Below are 19190 nucleotides of genomic sequence, written 5' to 3'. Positions count from 1 at the left end.
GATGTTGTCTTTGTCTGACATTTATGTGGGAAAATCTGGTGTTGTATGGAAGCTTGCACTGAAAGAGCTTTGGCTATGTTTTGTAGCGGATAAAGCAGTCACAAATCAAAGACCATGTGCTTAGCGTGTATGTAAAACTCTGAGAAAATGACAGGTGTAAAAAAAGAACAAACGGAAAAGCGTTTTCAATCTGTTATATTAACTCATAAGTGACGGTCAAAGTGTTCCGGTAATAATATTGTTGTTGTTCCAAATTGAGAAGTGGGCCATGAATGACGAGGTATTTTACTACAATCATTCTTATCTAATAAATATTTTAGCGCCTCGCCAGGCATAATTAGCACTATATGTAGTAAATACTCACAGCCCGGTCGGGGTTCTCGAAGCGGTGCGGTGGTCGGTCTCGAACTTTGTGAGACTCAGACTGCTGCTGTTCTTAATCAGCTGGATTGTCTGATCGCTGCCTGTAAATCGCTCTTCACTGCAGCGAATCCACTAAAGAGAGGCCATGGCGGTGGTGCTCGTAACTAGTATATTTTTCTGTACAGCGCGGGGACTGGCTGAAAAAGATTCCCTGGGCCGTCATTAGCGCTTTCGTGCGCTACCAGATTGACGGCCCTGGGATCCACATACACTGTAGGCCGAGCCCTGCACCACCACTAAGGTAGGTGGTGCAGTATTTGCAAGCATGTGCGCTTGCACTTTCCAACACGTGTGCAGTGCCAGCTGCTCAGTTATAGCCGGACGTCGGGGGTGACGGGTGACCGGCTTGTACATCACTGTCCCTTTCAGTCCCGACTGACTCCCTACCAAAATCCTGCGCAGCCGCCGCCCGCAACTTAGTGCCGCCTGGGGCGGACCGCCCCCCTCGCCCCCCCCTAGCTACGCCAGTGGCTGGAGGGGACGCGCGCATTTTTTATGCAGCGTTTTGCGCCGGCCTGCGACCAGGAAGTCAGGCAGGCCGGGCAGGACAACCGGAAGTAGGAGGGCGGGAGCCTACCCCGCCTCCCACGGAAGAGCCGCGATTGTTTGGCGCACCGGAGCAGGCAGGAGCCTACCCTGCGCCCCGGTGCCGAAGAAGGGAAGAAGAGTCTTGCTGCCGGTGGGAGCCGCTGCACTGAGGATGCCGGTGAGTGGGGCTTCGCCTTGTTGGGGGGGGGGCATCTGTGTGCGCGCGGCGGCGGACTGTGTATGTGTATGTGTGTGAGCGTGCATGTGTGTGTGTATGTGTATGTGTCCTGGAGTCTGTGTGTATGCGTGTGTGTGAGGGGGGGGGGGGTTGCCTGTCTGGGTGCCTGCGTGTCTGTGTAAGTGTAAATGCGTGTGCGTGTGTGTGGAGCCGAGAGGAGAGGGGCTGGTGTGTGTGGAGGGGTCTCTGTGTATGCGTGTAGGTGACGGGGTGTGCGTGTGTATGTGCGCATGCGTGAGTGCTGTGTATGCGTGTGGCTGTGATGTGCGCATGCGTGAATGTTGACGCGCGTGCACGCAGCTCAATCCAGCCAGGATAAGCTCGTCACAGTTTCTTGTCCCTCATTCCCCCGTGTCAGGCAGCTTTAAGTCTCCAGCCTGGACGCATCCTTCGGATGCGATGTCCAGGCGAGACCTAACAAGAAACTGAGAACACATAAGGTTTATTATTTGTTGAACAAATGAAATTAGTTTAGGTGCATAGCACCAAGTGAACAGTGCACGGTTCGTTGGGCCGACATAATAATAATAAATAATAGGGACATTTATAAAGCGCTGAGTTACGCGCACCGGCGTGTCCACGCGCTAAAAGTGGGAGAGGCAGCGTGCAGGGAGCACAGAAACTGAGCAGACAATTATTTGGTATAAAGGAATGTTTTTAGTTTCGCTCGGAACCTAGTTTCCTCCGGTTCCAGGCGCAGGTCCACTGGTAGTTTATTCCAATTATTTGCCGCTAAGCATCTAAAGGACCTACCTCCCATGCGGGCTTTCTTTACTCTTGGGATCCTCAGTAGACCGCCCCCTGCGGATCTAAGCGCTCGAGCAGGTTGATAAACTTCAATCAGTTTATTCAAAGGGTCAGGTGCCCTGCCATTCAAGATTCGGTGACAGGTGCAGAGGGCTTTGTATTCCACTCTTCTCCTCACAGGGAGCCAGTGTAGCTTCTGGAGGGCCGCCTTAGAAGGCGCCCTTTTGGGCAGCCTGAGAATCAAACGTGCTGCCGCATTCTGCAGCACTTGCAGGCGTGCCAAGCTTTTTTCTGGAGCCCCCAGGTACAACAGGTTCCCGTAATCCAACCTAGCTGTCACCAGAGCATGAACCAGGGTTTGACGGGCACCGATCGGGAGTAAGTCCAGGACCTTTCTCAGTTTCTTCAAAATCCCAAAACAAACTCCGACCACCCGGTTGATCTGGGGGCCAAAAGTAAGACCCGCATCAAGCCAAACCCCCAGATTTCTTGCCTCTTGGCAGGGGGTTGGAGTTGGTCCTAGACAGGGTGGCCACCATGCCGACGACCAAGCAGACTGGGCTCTCCCCACCACCAGCACCTCTATCTTGCCGCCATTAAGCTTCAAACAATTGATAGCCATCCACTCGGCAAGCTCTTTCATGCACGACCGGAAGCCATCGGCAGCAAGACAGGGCGCGTGCGATAGGGAGATCACCAGCTGCGTATCGTCGGCATACGAAACCAGTTGGAGACCATGGCTCTCCACAATCGAGGCAACAGGCGCGACATACATATTAAAAAGGGTCGGGCTCAATGACGAGCCCTGAGGCACGCCTTGGCCCAGAGGAAACCCCTTGGAATAGCAGTCTCCTTGCCTTACTCGAAAGCTTCTCCCCTTGAGGAAGTCCTGGATCCACCCACTGACCAGAAATAGCGCTCCCCTACCTGAGAGCGCCGTGACTCGCTCCTCTCTTCGAGCTGAGTGGTCGCTCCCAGTGTCCCCTGCTGGTATTTGGTATCGTAGCGCTGCTTTGCTTCAGAAATTGCCAATTGATATTGCCTGCTGTCTGCCTGACTGCCGCTTTGCTTGATTTGCACTTTAGTTAATTAACACTGCTGTTTTCACTTTGGTCGCGCGTCTGCCTCTAGCGCTCCGCTGTGCTCCCCCCTCCGCCTCCATTTTGATTGTTGTTGTCGTCCTCGTGTGCCCGCCCCGCCTCCCAGCTGAGACGCCCTCCCACTGACCAGAAATAGCGCTCCCCTACCTGAGAGCGCCGTGACTCGCTCCTCTCTTCGAGCTGAGTGGTCGCTCCCAGTGTCCCCTGCTGGTATTTGGTATCGTAGCGCTGCTTTGCTTCAGAAATTGCCAATTGATATTGCCTGCTGTCTGCCTGACTGCCGCTTTGCTTGATTTGCACTTTAGTTAATTAACACTGCTGTTTTCACTTTGGTCGCGCGTCTGCCTCTAGCGCTCCGCTGTGCTCCCTCCTCTGCCTCCATTTTGATTGTTGTTGTCGTCCTCGTGTGCCCGCCCCGCCTCCCAGCTGAGACGCCCTCCCACTGACCAGAAATAGCGCTCCCCTACCTGAGAGCGCCGTGACTCGCTCCTCTCTTCGAGCTGAGTGGTCGCTCCCAGTGTCCCCTACTGGTATTTGGTATCGTAGCGCTGCTTTGCTTCAGAAATTGCCAATTGATATTGCCTGCTGTCTGCCTGACTGCCGCTTTGCTTGATTTGCACTTTAGTTAATTAACACTGCTGTTTTCACTTTGGTCGCGCGTCTGCCTCTAGCGCTCCGCTGCGCTCCCCCCTCCGCCTCCCTTTTGATTGTTGTTGTCGTCCTCGTGTGCCCGCCCCGCCTCCCAGCTGAGACGCCCTCGCCCCTCCCCCTCCACTATCCATATATGACAGTTGTTCCCGCGCGCAGCATTCACGCGCAGCGACCGCGCCCAACCCGCGCCGAAGGTGCGCCAAAGGTAAGCCCGTCTACGCCCATCCGCGCCTGGACCGCGCCCAGTGCCATACCCCCTGGTCCTCGCTTTGCCCAGCCCTCCCGCATTACCTACGATGCCACCACCCTCCTAGCCCTTAACCCCGGCCGCTCCCCCAACTGCGTCCAAGCCGCTCCTGGACACACCCATGGACCTTTCTCATGCTACTCCTGCAAATTCATCGGTACCGTCACCAACTCCGCTACGATCACACCTCAGATTCCCGACTCCAACCACATACAATGCATCCTTCTCAACACCCGATCGGTCCACAGGCACGCCATTGACCTATGGAACCTACTAGACACCATCTCTCCAGACGTCGCCTTCCTAACAGAAACATGGATGAACGCCTCTTCTGCCCCAGACATCACCATTGCCATCCCTGAAGAATATAAGATCACACGCAAGGACCGTACCGGCCACACAGGAGGAGGAATCGCTATCGTCCATAAAAAATCAATCCACATCTCAACCAGCTCTGACGTCAATCTCGCCAACTCTGAACACCTTCACTTCCAGATCCACATCGACCCCAAGACCACACTCAGAGGCACCCTCCTCTACAGACCACCAGGACCCCGCGCCAAATTCAGTGAAGACATCACGGACTTCATCACTCCACACGCGCTCCCCTCCAAAGATTACATCCTTCTGGGAGACCTCAACTTTCACCTTGAAAAGAACAACGACCGCAACACCACCACCCTCTTGGACAACCTCGGACTTAAACAACTGGTCACTTCCCCCACCCACATCGCAGGTCACACACTCGACCCTATCTTCACCTCCAGCAATCATGTCGCCTTCAGCCACACTACGGATCTCCTCTGGACTGACCACAGCTGCGTTCACTTCACCTACAACAAGCCGAAACCCATCAACCACCCCCAACCAACTCTGCAAAGAAACTGGAACAAAATCACCATCGATCAGATCTCCTCATCGCTCCTTCTAAACACCTCAGCCCACTCTTCTAACCCAGACCAAGCCGCCACCAACTTCACCCTATGGTTATCCAACACCGCCGACATCCTAGCACCACTGAAAAAACGTCAACGCATACCTGGCAGCAAGAAGACCTCATGGTTCAATGATGATCTTAAGAAGTCCAAGAAACTCTGCCGCTCCCTTGAAAAGGCCTGGAAAAAAGACCCAACCACTAGCACCAAGGACGCCTTCAAAAACGCCACCCGCACACACCACCAACTAATCCGAAAGGCCAAGAAAACAGCATTCAAGGATCGACTAGACAACAACGCCCACAACAGCAAGGAACTTTTCAACATCGTCAAGGAATTTACCAATCCCTCGGCCAACTCCAATGACATCACCCCCTCTCAAGCCCTCTGCGACTCCCTGGCTTTATTCTTCCACAACAAAATTGCAGACATCCACAACAGCTTCGACAACCAACCCGGAGACCAACCCACCCAACCATATGCTGAACATTCTCCCCCCTTGAACACCCTTAACGACTGGAACCCAATCTCCACTGAGGACACCATCCGCCTGATGAACTCCATCCACTCAGGATCCCCCACAGACCCATGTCCTCACCACATCTTCAACAAAGCAGACTCCACCATAGCACCACACCTCCGAGACGTCATCAACTGCTCCTTCAACTTCGCCACCTTCCCGGAAAGCTGGAAACACGCTGAACTCACCGCCCTTCTGAAAAAACCCACAGCGGACCCCACCGAACTCAAAAATTACCGCCCCATCTCGCTCCTTCCTTTCCCGGCCAAAGTCATCGAGAAAGCTGTCAACAACCAGCTCGCCGCCTTCCTCGAAGCCAACAAATCCCTCGACTCCTCACAGTCCGGCTTCCGAGCAAAACACAGCACTGAGACCGCCCTCATAGCAGCAACAGACGACATTCGAACTCTACTGGACAATGGAGACACAGTCGCCCTCATCCTCCTCGACCTCTCTGCAGCCTTCGACACAGTCTGCCACAGCACCCTTTTACAACGCCTCAGAAACATCGGAATACAAGGAAAAGCACTTGAATGGATCACCTCGTTCCTCACCGGAAGAACCCAGAGAGTCCGCCTTCCACCATTCAAGTCCGAGGCCACTGAAGTCATCTGTGGCGTTCCACAAGGATCCTCACTCAGTCCCACCCTCTCCAACGTATACATGAGCCCCCTCGCGGCCATCGCCCGCCAACACAACCTCAACATCATCTCTTACGCGGATGACACGCAACTGATCCTTTCTCTCACCAATGACCCCAGCACCGCCAAAACTAACCTACACGAAGGAATGAAAGAAGTTGCCGAATGGATGAAACACAGCCGTCTGAAACTGAACTCAGATAAAACAGAAGTCCTCATCTTAGGTACATCCCCCTCTGCATGGGACGACTCTTGGTGGCCGGAAGCCCTTGGAAAAGCACCCATCCCGACAGACCACGCACGGAACCTAGGCGTTATCCTGGATTCTTCACTTTCAATGAACAGACAAGTCAGCGCCGTCTCCTCATCCTGCTTCAACATTCTTCGCATGCTCAAAAAAACATTTCGCTGGATCCCCACCGAAACCAGAAAAACAGTCACCCATGCTCTGGTCACGAGCCGACTGGACTACGGAAACACCCTCTATGCAGGTACTACCGCTAAACTCCAGAAGAAACTCCAACGAATCCAAAACGCCTCAGCCAGGATCATATTAGACATCCCGCGTAACGAACACATCTCTGGTCACCTGAAAGACCTCCACTGGCTACCCGTCAATAAGAGGATCACTTTCCGACTGCTAACCCACGCACACAAATCACTCTACGACATCGGACCAGAATGCCTCAACTCACGACTGTCCTACACCCCCTCCCGCCAACTACGTTCTTCCAGCCAAGCCCTCGCCACTGTACCTCGCATCAACAAGACCACCATGGGAGGCAGATCCTTCTCATACCTGGCAGCTAAAACATGGAACTCACTCCCCACTCACCTTCGCCTCACCCAGAACCACCTAGCATTCAGAAAGCAACTTAAAACGTGGATATTTGACAAGTAATCCTCCTCCCCTCCCTAAGCGCCTTGAGACCCTCTGGGTATGTAGTGCGCTATATAAATTCTTTGACTTGACTTGACTCTCAACGTGGTACCAGAAATGCCGCCTCTGTTCAGACACTGTAGCAAGATGTTGTGAGCTATAGTGTCGAACGCCGCGCTGAGGTCAAGCAGGATCAAAGCCATAGTTTGGCCTGCATTCACACCCTCTCTCAGATGTTCCGTAGCCATAAGAAGGGCGGACTCGGTAGAATGGCGTGGCCTAAAGCCAAACTGCGTCGCGTGGAGCAATCCCGTCTCTTCCACATGCTTCATAATTTGGGTATTAACCACCTTTTCCGCCACTTTGGACAGAAAAGGCAGGAGTGAGATGGGCCTCAGATTTTCTAATACCTCGAAGCCTATGTGGGGTTTCTTCCGGAGCGGGAGCACCACCGCCTGTTTCCACCCCTCAGGCAACTTTCCCGATCCGAAGGAGGTATCCAGGACGTGTCTCATATAAGGCTCCAGTACTTCCAGGCTGTCCGCCAAGCGTTTGGGGGACACCGGGTCCCACGGGGACCCTGATTTAACAGAGCGACACACCACAACTAGATCCTCAGAAGAGGGGGTGCGGAAGTTTGTAAGATGCCCTGCCGTCTCCGTGTCCCCCAATGCTACCTCAAATTCAGCCCCTGTCGGGGGATTAGGGAAAGTCGAGTAGATCTTCTCGACTTTAGTAGAGAAATATTCGGCAATACGGTCACAAGACTCCGTTGAGCAACTCTCCGGATCTGCAGGTGAATTTACAGTGGTCAGGGACTTATAGATACCGAAGAGTTCTTTGGCCGAATTTTTCGCCCCTAAAATTTGTCCTGCATAGTAGGCTGCCTTAGACTTTTTAATCAGCCTATGATGAAGGCGCCTTTTTTCCAAGAACAGTTCCCTAGCCTGATTGTCATAAGACACCCTCCAGACCCTTTCGGCTCGCTTACAGTCCGCCTTTGTTTGCCTCAGCTCACCACTAAACCATGGGGCTGATCGTTCTTTCCGGGCACATGCGGATGTGCGGCAGAGTGGGGCTGTCTGGTCAAGCGCTTCAGTGATGCGCTGATTCAGGTTAGAGACCGCCGTTTCTATGTCTTCGCCACCAGGCTGGCCATCCCTGCTTAAAGCTTGATTAAAATCCTCCACCGAGAATTTAGCCCACTTCCTCCTAAGATAATTAGAGGGTGCCTGACTAGATTTGGTGGTTTTAGAGCCATGTATGGAGAAAGCCACCAGAAAGCGGTCTGTCCAGGGCACCTCCACACCTCCCCAGTTAGCATAAACCGGGTCCAAGAGGTGTCCCTGTCGGTGCGTGGGGCCTGATAGCTTCAATTCCAATTGAAGAGCTTGCATATCCCGACAGAAATCCTTGACCCCTGTATCCTCTGGGCAGTTTAAATGCAAGATCAGGTCTCCCAGTAGGAGGAATTTATCCCTACGTAGGGTAGCCTCCATAAGGCTTTCTAGCAGGCTCTCCCTGAACTTTGTGCAAGCCCCTGGCGGCCGATATACCAGACATCCTTTGATCGTCGTGCCCCCGTTGATTTGAATCGTGAGAACTCCCGCCTCACTCTCCGCGATCAGCATACGCTCTAGGCAATAGCCCAGAGTATTCCTAAAAATAACAGCAATCCCCCCTCCCACCCCCTCTGGCCTATCCTGCCTAACCCAGGAGTAGTTCTCCGGCGTGGCCTCGATAATGATCGAGTCGGAAAACTGGTCTAACCATGTTTCCGTAAGAAACAATAGGTCGAACTTTTTATCTGTAAGCAACTCGAAGACATCAAGTCTGTGCTTACGTAATGACCTTACGTTAAGGAGACCGCAGGAAAGTACTTGCTCCGTGGTATCCTGCAACAGGGTGGTAAAACGGAAACCACAATGAGGACATTCCCTCTCAACACTCGACATACCATGCATGCACAATGATGCAGTGTGAGGACGGAAGCCAAGAAGCTGATCCTTAGCCCAATAGATCTTACGGCCAGGGGTTGGCGCCCTAGCCCACAGTCGGCCGCGGACGGGCGCAGACGGGCTCGACTTTGCGACACTTCGGCGCGCCTTCGTCGCGCCCGCTGCGCTCGTCCGCTGCGCTTCCAAAAGGACATCCTCCTTTTGAAGCCCTCAGCCCGTCTGCCTCACAGCCACTAGACCGCTAACCGGTCACTCGCAGGCGGAAGCGGAAGTGACTGTCTCTCACCTCCACGCCCTCCGCTCAACGGTGCTAGCCACCCTGTCGGACCGAGGCGTGGAGGAGGGAAGGCAAGACAGTCACCCCAATGCGTCCGGTGAGTCGGGGAATACGGGGGGGGGGATTAACGAAGCCTCAGCCCACTAAGGACTTGACCCCAGCGGAAACACCGCTAAAAGTGCAGCCGCAAAACAAACAGAAGAGCAATTTAAAATATGCTGTGCAGCACAGTCCGTAATTAAAAGCACTACGTGACCACAGTTAAAACACAGTATCTGCGCGCAAAGCAGCTGTGAGCCCTGCCACTGCTCACTCACCGCCACTCGTCCCACGTCTCTGGATCCCTTTTGAAGCCCACAGCCCGTCTGCCTCACAGCCACTAGACCGCTAACCGGTCACTCGCAAGCGGAAGTGACTTTCTCTCACCTCCACGCCCTCCGCTCAACGGTGCTAGCCACCCTGTCGGACCGAGGCGTGGAGGAGGGAAGACAAGACAGTCACCCCAATGCATCCGGTGAGTCGGGGAATACGGGGGGGGATTAACGAAGCCTCAGCCCACTAAGGACTTGACCTCAGCGGAAACACCGCTAAAAGTGCAGCCGCAAAACAAAACATACCCAACATAAACAAGATTTCCTTAACAAGGGACTGACAAACCCTGTAACCGTAGCACCATTTTGAAAAAATAGGATAAATACGTTGAACAGAGTGCTCCCTAACCCTGCATAAATTAGTTAATGGGACCAGCCAGGGGAGCGAGTGTGACAAAAGCTTCCATCCCTGAACAACTCAACATTGCACAATCATAGGTGAGTTCTTTGTATTCGTAAGTACCCCCAGGCACGTTTAGACACCCTAGTGTGTTGTAGACCCACCAATGCTCCGAGTCAATGTGAACAGTATAGTGCAGCTGCCAATACCGGAACTCCTTTTCCCCTGTGTGGAGCCCAAAGACGACCCATGTCTCACACATGTAGAGTCTAGTGGCAATGCACTGACAGCGAGCAATAGAACGCGGACTAGCCTGCGCCATCTAGGCTGCTACACAGTGTGTTCCCAAAAAAAAAAAAAAAAAAAGGGTGACTATATATCCAGTAGCATGTCGCATAACGAGGTCCACAGTTCAGGACCCAACTGGTCTCTACTACCCTAACAGAACACTCACCCATGCAAGGCGTGGTCCAGGCATCCCGGCATCCCCCGAGCACGTCTTGATCAAGATTGTTAATGGGCGTTGTTATATGTCTACATCTGTTAAGTATACGTGCCCGGGGCCTGAGGGGGGGTGGGGGGGGGCTCAGACCAAAGACCGGGACTTGTATATACTGCAGAAAGCTGCGCGTCGAAAAAAGAACATCAAGGAAGCTCTCGACAAGTCACTCACTCCTTAATCTTATTCCTGCTGTTCGACCGCATGCTGTCTGTCTTTGCGTTTCCTGGCCACTTTCTTCAGGAACTCATGCGCCGCTTGAGGTGTGTTAAGGATCACAGGGCGGCCATCTTGGACGACTTTTAGGCGCGCAGGGTATAGCATTGCATATTCAATAATTTGCTCTCGCAGTTTCTGTTTTGTGAATTGAACTCCTTTTCCTTTCTCGCAAGTTGGACAGCCAACGTAAAATCAGGATAAAACTCCAGCATGTTCCCCTGATGATTAATGTTTTGTTTTTCCCTAGCCAGCCGAAGGATAGTGTCCCTGTCTCTATAATTGAGGAGGTGGGCCACTATCGGACGCGGCGGGGCGACAGGCTTTGGCTTAGGTGCGAGTGTCCGATGCGCCCTTTCCACCAACATGACTTTCGAGAATGCCTCTGCACTAAATATGTCACGATAGAGTTCTTCCACATACGTCTCCATCTTGCCAGTGTTGGTAGATTCCGGCACACCCGTGATTCGAACATTGTTTCGGCGGGACCTCGCTTCCAAATCCTTCGCCTTGTCACGGATGACTGCCAGGAGTTTGTCCATTTCAGCACATTTTGATGTGGTCGCGTGCGATTTATCTTCCACTGCCGAGATCCTAGTTTCAGCCTCCATCAGACGCTCTCCATGTTTGTCTATCTTCGCCGCCATGTGATCTACGCATTGTGTTAATGTGTCCAGTTTCCCGTTAATAGTCTGAAGGCTTTGCTGGATGGCTGTCAGCACTTTCCCCATACCTCTGCTAGGGGCCTCTTCAGAGTCCAATTCAGTATCCGAATGGCTGTCGCATTTCTCCCTTGCCTTTTTGCCTCAAACTGCAGCTTAGTTTGTTGCTTGTCCGGTTTTCTCATGGCTGCGGTCCCTGGTCTAGCTTGGCCCCAGGGATCAGTCCGTCGTCGTGACTCACACTTCGAGTGGTCGTGGTCTGAGTGAGTTATGTCAGAACAGAAAGCCAGTTAACCGGGAGGCGCCGCTCCCAATGTCTGAGCCCAGCTGCACGGCCTACTGTCTCCGGAGCAGGGCACCACAGCCAGGGGGATCAGAAGCCATCCATCAAAGGTCGTCCCCGCAACCTCGCTCTGGCAGTAGTTGTATCTGTGCAATTGTGTAGCATGGTTAAACAGGGCCTCGATTGTAGGCTCGTTATTATCAATATATGTTCTCCTGTTGCAGCGCAGGGTTTGCCATGCAAGCGTAGCATATTTCAGCGAACCGCCAGTCCTCTCCCACACGCCGCTACATAATTAACGTTTAGCTGCTTGCGCCTCAACCACCGAATCTCGCGCCCGAATCCGCCATCTTGGAGCAATATATAATGTCCACATGTCACCGTTATTGAGGAGCGCGTAGCTCCGTGCCTCGAGCGCCGATTCATTTACACTCAATGTGAGGGGGACTCCGCAGCCACAGTCTCTCAAAAGCAGCCTAGCATACCGTTGTATTCCATCCGGAGAAGGTCCGTCTATGTAGACCACAGGGCGCCGCCATTTTGGAGCTCGCTGTCCGTTCCGCAGAGATTCAGCTGTGAATGCAAGTTTTCTCAGCAGCAGCTCGACATAGCCCCCTGTTATGGATTTCCTTTTAAAGCCCCAGTGTTCCGATAAGCATTTCAGCCGTTACACGTTAGTTTAACATCCGTGATTCGATCTTTTGTAGCGTTGGTCAGACCTGGTCGGCGGAGCGGTCGTATCAGGCAGCCATTCCGCTGTGCGCCCTCTAGCGCCCCCAAAATTGATTATTGAATTGTAGTATAAACTTTTTTGAATTTTGTATACACTGAGGATTCATTTATGTACAGAATAATGATTGTATGAAGAATTATTTATTGTGAATTTGTTACTGGAGAAAATGAAAAAAGTTTTGAAAAAATACTCCAAAAAAATAAGAATGCAACAATAATAAAATGAAAATATATATCATGATAACTCACAGTAGTATTTAGTCAGTTTGTACAACGTCTAATATGATGCTTAGAAACATGCACAGAACCTGGTGCTAAATCTCCCTCTTCATAAAACATAGTCTCCTTGCTACCTTCTGAGCCGGCCCATCTTACAGTGGCTCTTGGAAAGCAGAGCAACACTAAAGTAGCCTGCATCTCAGTAAACAGGGGAAGTGTAGGTCACACCCCCCATTAGAGTGCTCTAAATGCCCATCTACATGTGCAACAGTTATTATACATTACATCTCATAGATCACTCTACAAAATGCATGCTGTATGAAGGTCCTCAGAATCTTAACAGCAGTGATTGACCTATCGTGATTAAGACTTGAACAGTCTTACGAGCAGCTCGGGTTTGATGTCCTTATTCTATGCTTGAACTCCCTTTCACCATAGAGGGATTATTGGTGATGATTTCAGCTGTCAGTCATTCTTAGTAGCATACCCAGCATTACCTCGACGTGAACTCGCAGATTGATAAACACCATTACTTGTCGTTTAATAGTCTAGCAATACAACCATTTGTCTACTGTTCTTCTGTGTCTTGTGTGAATCCGCTTTCACTCAGAGGAATTTTTGCCGAGCACCAGTGTTCTCCTTTGTTGAAGGAAGTGCGAGACCCATCTGTGATCTTTAAAGAAATAAGTTTTCTCGTCCATCACCTGAAGCTTGGCTAGGAATAGCATGCTGTACTCCATAGTTGTCTCTTGGCTGGTAGGAAGAGACTGCGCCTCCTGGACTGGCTGGGTGAAATCTGGGTATAGGTATTCTCTAAGCCCTGATCGCGCAGTAATTTGTGTAATGCAGCATCACAGTACCTATAGTTTAGGTGTTGCTCTATAATTGGTCGAGGGTTGGCGTCTGGCACTGGTCTGGGCGCCAGTCAGCGATGGGTATATTCCACAACAAAAATCTCAGAGAAGGTGTCTCTCCCGAGAAGTACAGTAAGGAGGTTCACCACATATTTCTCCATTATTTTCTAAGTTGGTAGACTACACCACTCCTACAATATGAATATTATTCCTCCGTGAGTTCACTTCCAAATCCTCTGTCTAATTGTAGGGCGTGGAAAAGCTTATCCAGCTTTTTGGTCTTAGCAGATTCCTCAGTTAATACATCTTCTGCGTCCGAGACAGTTTTTTCTACTGTATCCAACCGTCAGTGTGTTTATCTAAGCGCTCAGTCATCCGATCCGTCCTAAATGTAAGCGCATCGATCATGCCATCTATTTTTGTTAGGCTCTTCTGCATAGTGGCTAGGATTTGTTTTAGCTCCGTGTCAGTTGACACATCAGCAGCTTCCAATCCCGAATCCGCCGTATTCATATCAGCCTATCTTCGTCTGCAAGACTTGAGTCTTGAACTGCAGTTTGGATTGCAGCTTGTCTGATTTGCCCATGTCAGGGGTCTACAATGGGGCAGCTGTCCGCCTCACCCAGTTGTCCGCCTCACCCAGTTGTCTTCCTTGCGTATCGTTCCTCTGGCCTATTGTTTTGACATTCCCGTGCGGGGGACACAACGCCACTACGCCTAGGTTGTAGTATGACCTGCTGAATGCACCCACAGTGTATGGTACAGGGCGTTCGGGGTCTGCATGCAGGTGCTCAAGCCGCGGAGCCAGGGATCTCACCATCTCTCCTGCACATGTTTTCAGACCACCTCTACATATGTTTTCGTATCTCCAGGGGTCTCGGGGCTCACTATCTCACCCTCAAGTCGAAGGCGACGGTCAGGCAACCTGTGGCACAGTGAGTCACCGGCTTGAGCAGGCCCCACTATCTCAACTTCTGTATTTAAATGTCTGGAGCCTCGATCAGTGCCTGCGTGTTTCTCCACTTAATGCAGCCGTGGCGTGTTGTTAATATTTCATCAGTCTAATTAGCTACTTTGTATCTGTGAACGTCTCCGATCTCTCCCCTTGGGTTAACGCACATGTCTCAAGGCTTAAGGGCAGCCTAGTGCGATTATCGCTTGTTCCGCTGTGCCAGGTGTCTGCCTCAGCAGCCACTCTCACCCCCCCGGGCTGTGTCAGACCGTCTCCCGCTTATCTGTATCCCAGTGAGCTGTAGAACCATGCAGGCCCTACCACTCCTATGTCACAGTCAGCTGTTCAGTTTATGCCTGCGTTAGGGCGTCATTAACTCTTCCTTACTTTTTCAGGCCACTGAGATGGCAACGCCTGTTGCTGAGCCCGCATCGCGGATCACTGTACTGGTCTCTGGGACAGATTGTGGCTTAGCGTGGTGATTATCTGTGTCTTCGTGTCTGAAGTCTGCCCTGAGGCTGCTCCACCCAGAGCCTTGTTTGGTTGCTCTAGGTGCCACAACCAGGACGATCTATCCCCCCCGGGGGTAGGTCCTATTCCAGAACACAGTTCCCTGATGTGAACGGGATTGCCAGTCTCTTCGCCAGACCCTGGTAGAAACGCACTCACCAGTAAGAGGAGGAGGAAGAGGTCCGGCACCGCCTTCATTCTCTTCTGGGTCCCGGGAGTCTTTTAGGGTTGCCCGCCAGAAAGTCTCCACGCTCGCTGTCCTGAATTTGCCACTCCGCAATCACACCGGGCCGCTATTTGTTCGCGGGCGTCACCGTTGTCGGTCTTCATACTGCTTCCAGCTTCCGTTTTTTCAGATGTCTGATGGGCAGTCTCTTCCAGAGCTACATAGCAAGCTGTTGCTACGTTTTACACCAAATTTTTATAGCGGGATGATGCCGAATTGTAGGCTGGTTCGCCGGAGCCTCGCTACATCGCAACCATCTTGGAACCAGGCAAGACCGCCCCACCCCCCACAAAAAAAACCTGAAGACTTCAGCTTGGGTGTTTGGAGACTAAAAGAAGTCAAAGTTTTAGCAGAACACAATCAATTTCTCCAAAGTGAAGGTCTTTATTATCCTCCACAGTGAGATCCTCGCCATCATGACGTATAACCTGCATCAGAGAACATTCAAGTGACCAACCTGACTCTTTCGAAGGGGGTCCTGTGGCACAGACATGGAGAAGCAGGAGTGGTATTATAAATAACTCATGGCCTATTAAGTGGGGATGGTGCAGGTTGTTTAGATGCCATTCTCGCTGGAACTTAAGCTGCTGCTGGGAGTCAATGCAGTTGGTATCAAAGATGAGGCCTGAGTGAGGGGACCAGGAGGGTCAGCAATGGGAGAACTGAAACTTAACGCTACTGATTCAAATGTTCTGCAATTGCAAATGTCGACTGTGTACACTGTAAAAGCTCCAATAAAAATAGTTAAACAAAAAAATAAAAGGCTTGAGAGCGATGCACAGAAAAAGTTCTCTGGTACATGAAACAACATTTTGGACTCAAGCAGAATCCTTTCATTTTAGGACTGCCAGGATCCAAAATCCTCTTTGGTGCGCAGTGTTCTTCATTAGAGTGTGCAAGAGTTAAGAAAGAAGATGGATTTCCTATTCAGCTCCTTCTTAGCTGTTTTATTCGAACACCTAAAGTATCCAAGGTCATTCCGGTCATAGGATCTCTCTAATCTGTATCCTTCTTTAATTAGTTTCGCCAACATGAGATCAGGTGTAACAATGTGATATTCTCCTGATTGAAGTTGGAGCTATTTTACTAGGTAATAGTGTGAAGTAGTTCCTAGACACCAAGGGAGCCAAAATCCTTGATGTTGTTTATTTTCCATAATCAGCCTTGATGTAAATGGAGTTTACGCAGCGAGTCTATGTAGAAGGTCAGGAGAAGATCTTTCGAACTTTAGGAAAGGATGATACATATATAAAAAGACTTCACTTTAAAAATACTATACTCATACTTATGGGAAGGGTCTCTCCACCCACTAAAACCCACACATTTACTTTAATGCATACATTGATTTATTCTTCCTTCATCAATCCCACGTTATAGATTTTACTTCTATAAATTGTGACCTATTACATCCAACAAATCTTCTATGGACAAATTAAATTGATACCAAGTGCATTCCTTATATTTTAAAAATATTTTATAACAAAATCGCGAAATATTAGAAAAATGTCATAAAACACTATGATATTCAGTCCCTACATGCTAGTGGATCACACACCCCTACATACACGCAAAACGCGCCCATGCATAATTCACTCACATGACAAAGCAGGACAGTGGAATCATTTAAAAATGCAGTGCTAAATTGTGCGGTGTTTGAGATATGCAGAAAAATCCACTAAGAAAAATCAACTTATTCAAGTTCAATTCAGTTTTTACATAAGAAATCCATTTTATCTGCCAGGTATCTTTGTAATGTTAGTGCAGAAAATATATTGTTCTGTGAAGATGAATAAACAACAACATACCATTACTATTTAATTTCTTTTAATTTTAGCGGTCTCCTGAACACAGGTGCTGGGAGTAATCAGTGAAGCTGACTGCACCCTCCCCCCCAACACTAAGCTGCACCTCACTACCCCGCTAGCAGCACAGTCTGGGAAAATAGCTCCGAGCACTGTGGACCCCACCTTACTAATGGAACAGAATGCATAACTGGAGTTGGGAGAATGATTTTTCCCTCTCCCTCCCCCATATAACACAAGAGCAGACAGCTAGTATGTGGATTATCTTTGTGGTGTCCCAAGGCAGATGCCGATTAAATTATCTTAATTATGCTCAAGCTACAATCTTATTAAATCTCAATCCCCATTTCCCTTTGTTTTACAACACATATGTTCTAAAATCTACAGGTTTCTGAGGTCCAAGCTTAATTATGTAAATATTTAAACAATTCCAAAGAATATTAAACACATTTCAATAGATAAGGATGGCTCCTACACCAACTCACTTTCGAACAACGTCTTTTGCCATCTCTGAGATCTGGCTCCATTCTTCCTCTGGAAATTCAAAACTCCCTGTCATGATCTTTTTCCGCATGTCTTTTGGTATTGTCCGACTGTGGTGTTTGGAGTAGAACGGAGGGTATCCACACAGCATGACATAAATGATAACACCAAGGGACCAGAGGTCACAGCTCTGAAAGTAAGAACAAACGTATTTCAGTCTATAAAACAGTAATTGCAAAACATTACAAGAAATTGTGCAAAAGCGACTTCTCACACAATAGGTGCTACGTTAAAGAAGCCCAAGATGTCCTGGATGGAGACATTCTCTTGTGATAAACATCTCACCAGCCCCCACCGGTGATGCAGATTTACAGCCAAAAATTGCAATTAGCAAGAGGATGTGAGGAACGTATTCAAAGTTATAAGTAACTGCCTCTTTGTAGGCAGGCGATAACTGCACTAGACATGTTAAGACTCGCAAGGCAGATGGCAAAGGCAACAATTGTGTACCTAAAACAGCTACATTCCCACTGTTAGTTTCAGGCAATATGCTTTGAATAAGTAAGAACATATGAAACTCTGCATTTCGAAGTCGATTGAACAAAGGACATACCACTGCTTTAACAGAAGTAAAGACAAGTTACTTAACCTTCAGTAAAGCCTGATCTGGTAGAGACTATATCTAGCAGCAGATTCCTTACCTATGAATTTCCCCAGGAGTCAGACTGGATCTGGAAGATTTTTCGTGAGCAGTACCCCTGCACCCTGGTAGGTGGCACGATTGGCCGCACATGGCGGTGACGTCTGCACCGAAGGGGATGAACGCGGCACTTATATAGGCACCACCCAGGTGGGCTGACGTCAGTTACTTTTCCCGACTTTCCACACCAGAAACGCGGAGCGATGAAGTACACTGACACTGATATGTCAAAACTAGGGCCCTGAAAAGGAGCAGCCCTGACCCTAGAAATCTATCTTCGTAGCGGGGAGGATGGGTTCGTTGGTAAGGAATCTGTGGCTATATATAGTCTCTACCAGATAAGGAGTTACCGAAGGTATGTAACTTGCTCATCTGAAAGGGACTTCTAGTCAAATAAATTCCCAAGCAGAGTGGGAAGTCCTGCAGGATCAAACAGGTGAAGTGCCCATCTCTACGGACCTGACTGTAGAGACATTAATGTTTGGTGATTGTGTGCAGGGAAGCACACACTACTGCCCGGCTGATATCCAGAACTGGAACTACGCAAGCTTACAGAGTGGTCGCAGCTTTAGCTCTTGTAGAATGAGCTCAAAAGCCTTCAGGAGGTTGATTCTTTGCCAATGTGTAGCACATTTTGAGGCAAAACACAACCTTTTTCGCACCAACATACCACACGAAGAGTTAGTCGTCCACCCAGAAGAACAATAGTTACTTACCTGTAATCTGTGGTTCTCCAGTATTGGTGTCTTTCATAGATTCACATGCCTGAATCATTCCCCGTCGTCGGAGTGGGAGCCCACGGTACATAAAAAAGTAGTAAAATATACCCTTAGTACATAAGAAATAACAATATACCCAACCAGGAAGTAAAGTAGCCCCAGCTACAGTAAATAAAACTTCCACATTAGAACCTGTCCAGGTCATTATGTATGGACCAAACTGCAGCCAATCAGGCCACAGCTCCCACCAGAATGCTCTCCCCAGAGACCCAGGCTCTCAGATTTTTGTAGCACCGGAGTGTACCGGAGTAAAGTATAGAGAAACAGCCTGAGTGAGCCTCTGAGGGTAGGTGGGTGGGTGCATGTGAATCTATGAAAGACACCAATACTGGAGAACCACAGATTACAGGTAAGTAACTATTGTTCTTCTCCAGTATTAGGGGTGTCTTTCATAGATTCACATGCCTGAATCAGAGT

General features: G+C 49.9%; 1 protein-coding gene across 7 annotated transcripts in view; it reads right to left on the bottom strand.

The window, feature by feature from the left end:
- The window catches only part of MAPKAPK5 (MAPK activated protein kinase 5), a 429232-nt gene that overhangs the window by 73225 nt on the left and 336817 nt on the right, over positions 1 to 19190 (bottom strand). For all 7 annotated transcript variants that reach the window (XM_086943071.1, XM_086943068.1, XM_086943069.1 and 4 more), the window contains one exon: positions 17297 to 17484. In XM_086943071.1, the coding sequence (XP_086799197.1) occupies positions 17297 to 17484 (188 nt within the window). The remainder of the gene's footprint in view (positions 1 to 17296; positions 17485 to 19190) is intronic.

Source organism: Lissotriton vulgaris, chromosome 11 (assembly GCF_964263255.1).
Source record: "Lissotriton vulgaris chromosome 11, aLisVul1.2, whole genome shotgun sequence".
Classification (NCBI taxonomy): domain Eukaryota; kingdom Metazoa; phylum Chordata; class Amphibia; order Caudata; family Salamandridae; genus Lissotriton; species Lissotriton vulgaris.
This window is presented reverse-complemented; position numbering and strand designations above follow the sequence as displayed.